The sequence below is a fragment of the Plasmodium gonderi genome, assembly GCF_002157705.1.
Source record: "Plasmodium gonderi DNA, contig: Chr06, whole genome shotgun sequence".
Taxonomy (NCBI): Eukaryota; Apicomplexa; class Aconoidasida; order Haemosporida; family Plasmodiidae; genus Plasmodium; species Plasmodium gonderi.
The window spans coordinates 309191-318218 of record NW_021628931.1 but is presented as its reverse complement, the minus strand read 5'-3'; the positions used below and the strand labels follow the sequence as shown (position 1 = coordinate 318218).

The 9028-nt window shown below is 33.4% G+C and overlaps 1 protein-coding gene across 1 annotated transcript; it reads left to right on the top strand.

Moving 5' to 3' along the window:
* Nucleotides 1–2696: 2696 nt before the first annotated feature.
* Nucleotides 2697–7595, top strand: PGO_060570 (hypothetical protein, conserved; the record flags this gene model as incomplete). Its single annotated transcript, XM_028686701.1, has 1 exon — nt 2697–7595. One exon carries the CDS (start codon nt 2697–2699, stop codon nt 7593–7595), a length of 4899 nt encoding a protein of 1632 aa, XP_028542502.1.
* Between the last annotated feature and the right edge of the window lie 1433 nt (nt 7596–9028).

The following is a 9028-nucleotide window of genomic DNA, read 5'->3' as shown; positions in this document are numbered from 1 at the left end:
ATCTCGGGGTTGGGCTCAAACATGGGTTCTTTCTGTCCAACGAAACGCCAAGTATTGCACACACAAAATGGCTAATTTTTTTTTTTTTTTTTAAGCCATTTCCAAATTTGAGGTAACGTACCTAAAGCCACTCTATGTTAGTTGCAAACAGTTCGGTGTGCCCGTTACGAGGAAATTTCATAGCATATGTAGCTTATACACTTTTCGTTGCATGCATAATTTTTACAGCTTTTCTAATTTTTTTCTTTTTTTTTTTCTCAATTGTGATATGCCACTTCATTTCTGCACCCAGGGTTAGGTACTTCATGGTTTTTTTTTTTTTTCCCCGTTTTGACCTTGTGCTTGTATTAGGGAAAAGATTTCTTATGAGCGCGTGTGCCTGATTCACCACTTTGTGTCTTCTGAGTTTCGCTACCCCCAGGAATAATTTTACATTAAAAAAATTCTGCTTGTTAATTTTGGAAATGATCCCTTTACGTATGAGTGGAAAGGCATACCTACCATTGACACTACGAAATCCTTAATGACATACAAGAAAACATATTGCAAAAAAAAGAAAAAAAGAAAAAAAGAATTATAATCCTAAGACAGGCTGTTTTATATATATATATATATATATATATATATATATATATATATATATATATATATATATACAATATGCATGTTTTACTATCCTCTAACATTTCATCGTTCACAATTTTGCTATTAACATATAAACAGAAAAGCGTGCGCGTAATGATGTGGAAAAAAAGGGGGAAAAAAAAAAATCAAATAGGAAGGAGTCCAATCTGTCATATTCCAAATGTTCAGTTAAAATATATATATATGTAACAGAATTAGCAATTATTCGCATATTGCTGCTACGTTTGCTACCTATGGATAATCCATCTGCTTATCACCACCGTTGTAACAGCAGTAGTAAAAGTTCTTGTTTTTTTGCGTGTAAAAAAATTGGGCGCGCTATGTAACTTTTATTTCTTTTTTTTCAATGCCATAATAGGTATCCATATTATTGTTGGGTAATTTTATCAATCTTCCTCACAAATTAGTGGTGCATATTTTATTCGCCAAAAGGAACCCTGACTAAATTGTTCATTAAATGAAATTAATTAAAAAGGGCCAAATCGATCATGCTTAATCTGATGCCTCAAATATATGTACACTGCTAGCGTGTGTTTTAATAGCTTATATGCACATGCGCTTGCATATATATATATATATATATATATATATATATATACATGTACGCATGTACACATGCACGTATCCACGTATACCTACATGTATCTTCTTTTTTTTTTTCCTTTTTTCACCGCATACATCCTTGTGTTCGTGCAAATCTTTTGCAAACCAGGAACATTTAAATGCATGCAGGAAAGAACCTTAAAGTGTTAAGGAAAAAAAAGAAAACAAAAATAAAAGTGTCAACAACGGATGTATACATGTGCATAAGTATATGTATATATATATATATATATATATGTACACAAAAATACAGTGCACGAGCCCGCTGTGTATGGATAATAAGCTTCATGTAAACAAATCACATTTTATTTATGTGGATTTCCTACATAAGCCATACGTGCAAGGAATACCCACCAGTGCTTGCAATTACGCCGGCAATTACGTTGGCTCGTTTTAGTCTTTAAAAACAAAGGGAGACTCATCTCCTTCCCAACTAGCCACCCAACCGATCACAGCCCAATCTTCATCAACCCCAGGCCGTTAGAACGAAAGTTTATTGTCAGCTTCTAAAAAGGGGGGAAAAAAAAAAAAAAAAAATGAAAATGAAAATGACAAGGAAGCAAACCCATTCTATCATTCCTTAACGCCTTAAATATACCGAATTGGAGAATGGAAATTATGTACATGTAAGTATATAAACGCTTATATGCATGTATGTATATAAATATTGTACCTGTTTGTATACCACACACACACACACAAACGTGCAAGTGAAAAAAAACTAGTTAAGTAGTTTCCTCGTTTGAAGATATTTCTGTCAATTAACATATATATATGAACATTTCGCTTGAGGAAATTTACAAGCATAAAAGAGCCACTAGAATTTTTTGGCCTTGTAGAGGGATATTTGTAGCTTTGCGACAGAAGGTTTGCAATCAAAAGGGAAGCATTGCCATTTTGAGAAAAAGGGACAGCAGAGGGAACCTACAGAGAAAAACAGGAAAATTGTTGTAAAGTTGTGAAGTTGTCTGGAGTAGACGTCTCGTGCATGAGAAAGACTTACCGTGCAAATGTATACGCATGTATTTGTCTGACCCACTCATTTCTCCCCCCCATTTTTTGTCCAATTGTCTACCCACTTTTCTGCCCACTTTTCTGCCCACTTTTCTGCCCACTTTTCTGCCCACTTTTCTGCCCACTTTTCTGCCCACTTTTCTGCCCACTTTTGTACCCACTTTTCTGCCCACTTTTCTGCCCACTTTTGTACCCATTTTTGTACCCACTTTTCTACTCATTTTCCTGTGAAAATCGCTTCTAGAAAATCGCTGCTGAAAAATCGGGAGAGGCAGAAGATAAGGGGAGCCCAGGTACACATCTCGCTTAAGTAGAAGGGAATTGGAGTGCATACCATTACAAATTCTGAGGCTGGTGTTAAGGGTAGTTTTTCTTTTAAGTGAGATAAATGCACATGCGTGTTGTAATGTCTTACATCGCACATTTGGTAAGAAATGGAAATACCGGCAAATATTGAGAGAAAGAGCAAGGAGTTAAGTAAAATATTAATTAAGTCATTTAAAAATGAAGCGTCTAGTATCACTTATTTAAATGAATGTAAGAATAATGATACTTCTGAATTATATGGGGCCTTTTACCTAGTGTACTCAAATATGATAGAAAATGACAATGAGTTAAGAGGATATAAAGATCATCTAATTTTCCTATCCTTTTGTTACATGAATAAATTATTGGAAAAATACTACAATGTGTATCCTCAGGATAGCAAGATAAATATTCGAAATAATTTTATTAACATATTGTTTTGCTTACCACTAAATTTTAATCATGATTTGGATAATAATTTGTTACATTTTAAAGAGAAATCAGTTGAAATTTTGAAAAATAAATGGATGGAGATTTTTTTAGACGAAACGAATTTCTTGATGAGAAATTATCTTAACGAATCAGATAATTATTTTATTCGTTTTTATATAACTTCTACGAGAAATAAATATGCTCAAATTTTTAGCATCCTTTGCATGCATAATGATTATCTGTACTTTAGATATGTGTATAACTTTTTTTTATTTTTCTTGAATGAGTTCTTGAGAAGAAAATTGACATCTATTGGTCTGTTCACTGCACAAGGAGGAAATGATGGGCACACACAAAATGATTCCATTCACATGCAGAAGCAAAATGGTGAATATTTCAATGCTGTCATGCATATCTGTCTAAATTTTTTAAGGGAAATATTCTACACCATAAGTAACGACATCTCTAGCAATGTGCATAACAGGCAACAGTTGAATGTCTTCAGGGGGCTCATAATAACAGATGTAAACGAGTTGTTTAATTTCTTGTCAACATGTTTTTACTACTGCTTGTGCTTCAGGAAGAGGAATGAATTTGAGTCACTCATTGAGTGTGTAAAGGAGCTATCTTTTTTCTTTCCTGGTTATCTATTCTTTAGCAGTTGTGGAGACAGTTCTCCTCCTTTGAAGTTTCTCTTGAATATGTTGTTCATTCGATTTTCCCGTGGTGGAAGAGATAGAAGCGGTGGAATTGATGGAGCTGGAGGAACTGGCTCACTGAAAACAGGAGATACAATTTCACTAAGCCAGTTCAGCAGGGTTTACAAGAACTACCTCACAATGAATGACATGATCTGCATGCCAGAAAATTTTCACCTGTTTCTGGAAGACATAGAACTGGATGAGGACTTGTTAATAATATTTTTAAACATCGTTGAATATATATCTAAGATAAATAACAAGAGTTTTTTTCAACTAGATGAAGTAGAGTTAATGGAATTTTTAGTTAGTTATTTTAATATAAATTTAAATTTCTTCGATGTGAGCAATTATTCATTTCAGAATATATACATCCAGATGATCCTGAACCTGTCGTGCATTCCTATTTCTAACTATTTGCATCAGAAAGAGAACAAACTAAAATGCATGCACATGTACATACTTAACATTTTTAAGAATATTTATCACCCAGATGTGAAGATTTTGGTGAATATTTTAGCTATATGTAAAAATATATTTGATAACAACAAAGAATTAATATTCATTAAAAATAAAGAAACAGAGGTTGCAAGTGAGAAGTATAATATTTACAAGGCTGACAAAGAGGGTTTACTTAATGATAGGAATGAAAAGACATACAGTAGTGATTCCCATTTTGTAATAAGTGCAGAAGATTTAAAAAAACTTTTCATTTTAATGTTTATTCGTTTTATTAGGATACCAATGTACACAGATCAGAACTCGTTAAACAAAAAAATTATGATAAATTTTATGAACATGTATATAAAAGAATATAACGAAGAATGGTTTGAAACTTATTTTCATTATGCTAAGGAGTATTCTCAAGATGGCGATGAAGATGGTGATGAGGAAGACAAGACTATTCAAGTTACAGGTTCGGGTATAACACATACCCCTATTGATTACTACACTTCTGGTGGTATCAGAAGTAGATGTAGTAATTCTAGAACTAACAATGAGAAAAATGTTTTAAAACATAAAATTTTTAGCTTATTGAAAGTTTTGATAGGATTGAATCATGAAGTGTATTCCATCATGGTAGAAGTATTTTGTGAATTTTTTAAATTTTATGAAAATATTACTGTTGAAAATTTATGCAGTGAAATCATGAAAGTGAAGGATTACTTTATTTACATCCTTCTCAGAGTGTACTACCAGCTTCTCCTTTTTTTTACAAATACTTTGAAAGAGTATAAAGGATTGATACGAGATGGTGCGGACAATGAAGTGAACGAAGGAATCATATCATTTCAACTACTTCCACAAAACGAAAGGGAAGTTTACATGCAGGGAATACTCCACTTGAAGAATTCCATCGATAAGAAGATTATTGAAGATGTGTCGTTTGGAGGAGGTGCGGGAGGCACGAATAAAATTGCATCCTCCAATGAAAAGACACAAAATATGCACCTTTGTAAAGGAGTTGTCTCAAACTGGAAGAATGATGATGATGATAGAGGAAATGATATGGATGAATTAAAAAGAAGAAAGGAAAAAATTGATCTTAAATTGCACATCCTAAAGTGCATACAAAAATGTGGAGGATCCCCTTTTTATGAAATCGATAGGGAATGTATAAACAACTTACTGAATTGCTATAAGCAAATTTTGAATAGAGACTTTATGAACTTTTCTAAAATATCCCCTAATTTTCTTCTTTTTGAAATTAAGAGATTGCAGTACATATCAGAAAGCATATATCTGTTGAATTATAACAAAGAATTTGCTTTATTTATGATGGATCATTTGTTAAGGAATATAATAGAGGACGGAGCAGTAGAAGCAGTAAGGTCTGGGGAAGACACGAATAGCTCCATGGAATTGAAGAAGAATTATTTTTCAATTTTTACATCCATCATTTCAAATTTAGAAAATTTGGTTACAAATGAGATGATAGAAAAAATGCTGAATACTTTTCTTGAATTTAAAAAGTCCACAAAATTGTCAAAGTGTAATAAAGAATTTTGCATCTTCCTCTTAACCCTTATATCTGTTTTGAAAGTAAATGATTTGAACAGTAAGGTAATCATTTCTTATATTAACCTGGTGATGCAGGAAACGTTTGAATTTTTAACCGATTTTTCTAAAAATGTTTTAAATTTTGAAAGTTTATACACATTATTTTATGAAAACGAGAGGAAGGCAGAAATATGTCATACTCTCTTTGATGTGCTTAAGATTGCACAGACATATTATTCAGTTTTTCCCATTTACAAAATTGAATCATCCTTGAAGAATCGTGAAAGTGGTATTAACAATCTTGTTGGCTGTATTGATGCCCAATGTGCTCAAGATAATAATAACAATATCTCTAGGTTGATGCTTGAGAACTCTCGTTTAGTGAACAAAAGCGAATTCTTGCAAACCAGTATCAATCTTTTTACATCTGTCATGTGTATATATCCTCTCTTTAATGATATGATAAAAAGTTCTTTTATGTTTGAGAAGCGTCCCATGCTGTGTACCGAAGTAAGTTATTTTCACATGAGCGAGAAGGAAAGAGAAATTGCAATTGTGTATCTACATAAAAATGGTCGATTAGGTACAAGGGGTGGGAAACGTTCTTTCCACATCACTGCTGGCATTGGAAAGAGCAACATTGGAAGCGGAGGTGGAGGCGGGGGTGGTACCCATTCAGGAGGTGATGATTCAGGAAAGATGGGTTCGAAAAAATACAATATAAGTATGAAATCTATGCATGAAAATGTGTGTAATGTAATGAAATGTTTTATAAATGAAGGATACATATTCTTGTTTAATGACACAATGAATATGTTCTTAGAAATATTATCAGTAGCATTCGATTTTAATCCCTATTATTTCCTAACACAAAATATGCAACAAGTGTATTTATGCCTAAGTGAAAAGTTGAAGTATCAAATTAACGACAAATGTATTAATGAGTTAGTCACCCAATGGTACGTAAAAATATATGAACAATTTGTTAAGAAACATTATGATTATTTTAAAGTGCAATATGAACATATGAAAAAAGTGAATGAAGAATTAAATCAACAAGCCAATATTAAAGAAGAGGATTATACTATGTATAATGATATGTTGTATGATAATAAAAATTACACTTTTAATTTTTTAAAAATTTGCAAAAATGTATTTACCATACCGAATGAATTCAAAAATAATCGTGAAGGGATATATTTTTTCAGTACTTTTTATAAAGATGAAAAAAATGAAATATTAAATACTTTACTTATGAATATAGAATTGTTGCTTAACAGTTACGATTGCAATGTAATTAAGAGATCATTAAGTTTTCTCTTGGATATATCTGATTCAATTCTTTTGCTTCCTTTCCAGGCATCTCATTTTATTATATATCTTTGTATCATTAAAATTGCACTTCGCTCATTTCTCCTTTTCAATCCCCTTATTTTGACGCTACAAGAAAGGAGCAGGAATAAGGGTGATAATGCTAATGAAACCGAATTTCGAAATAGATACATAAATGGAGGAAATTCACCACATTACAATGATGAAGACAATTATACCATGGTTGGTGTGTACACAGGAGAAATGAACTTATTCATGAAAAACAATCCACAGGAATTAACCTCTTACATGCATATTATCCCCAACACGTTTATCAAAATTTGTAAAAACTATTTTAATCTACAAATAAAAGTTTTCAGAATTAAGGAAAATAATACCCCCTTTGATGAACTCGTAAATTTGGATACTGTGAAACACTTTATTCTTCTTTTCCATGATTTGGACGGATCTGCCTCCTTCGATTTTCCCATGATCATTTCGGACCTCTTCAAGCAAAATTCTTCAGACTATTTGAGGAATCTGCTCGTACAGTGCCGCATGCACGGTGTGCGCCCGGCTCCGTGAGGAAAAGAAGTTTCCTTTGCCCAGTTGTCGCCATTCCAACCTGACCGCTACCCTGCCGCTACCCTGCCGCTACCCTGCCGCTACCCTGCCGCTACCCTGTCGCTACTCTACTGTGTACTTATCTCTACCTGACCACTACTCTACTGTGTACTTATCTCTACCTGACCACTACTCTACTGTGTACTTATCTCTACCTGACCACTACTCTACTGTGTACTTATCTCTACCTGACCACTACTCTACTGTGTACTTATCTCTACCTGACCACTACTCTACTGTGTACTCATCCCTACCTGACCACTACTCTACTGTGTACTCATCCTTACCTGACCACTACTCTACTGTGTACTCATCCCTACCTGACCACTACTCTACTGTGTACTTATCTCTACCTGACCACTACTCTACTGTGTACTCATCCCTACCTGACCACTACCCTGCCGCTACCCTACCGCAATGTACCCCACTTGACATTGCAAAAAGATATTCATTCTCTTCACGTCTCCTCACGTACAGGCGAATAGGTTTACCTATATACCCCCATGCTTGTATGTGTTTATGCATAAATATATATGTATACATACGTAACGCACATAGTTGTTTATCCAATTCAAACACATTGATATCCTCATTTTTGTTATCCCTCCCTTTTGTTATTTACATTTCCCAACTTATTCTACTCCTTCAATACATGTGTATACATATTATAATAATTATTTTCCTCCATGTGAAAATGTGGAAATCATCAACACCTTTTGGATAAGAGAGAAGAGTGAGCAAAGAGAGTATAAAAACCTAATATATATAACCTCGTTCTATTGCTTGAGCCTCTTCTTATCCTCCCCCCGAACACACACAATGCGATTCACAAAACTTTACGTAAATTGTTATTAATCGACATTTGTAAATTCTTTTTTATCATAAAAAAAAAAAAAAAAAAAAAAAAAAAAAATTGGTTCAGTCAAAAGCTTTTCATGCCCATACATCAAAAATAAAAATCACGCTCACTTGGATTAAGCAAAATCTACTGTAATTTTTTTTTTTTTTTTGTTAATTCCCTTTTTGGTATATTTTACTCCATGTGCTCGAAAATAGAATAATTTTTTTCTTTCTTCTTTTCCATTTTTGGAGATTTAAGGAGAAGGAGAGGAGAATACACGTACGATTCTGTTATTTTGTACTTACGCACATGAATGCATGTTTGGCATGGCAAAATAGGCTTGTATGAACGTATGTGTGTGTATATAGTACGCATATATATGCATGTACATACGCATGCGCACCTATGTATGTATTACGTACCCGAACTGCACGAATAGAGTAAAAACCTGTTTTGTTGACCCACTTTTCCGTTCTATGGCCCCTTTGTCAGTCCTTTCCTCATCAGCATGTGTTGTGAACGCCACACAGATTAATACTCCTGTTCTTGTATA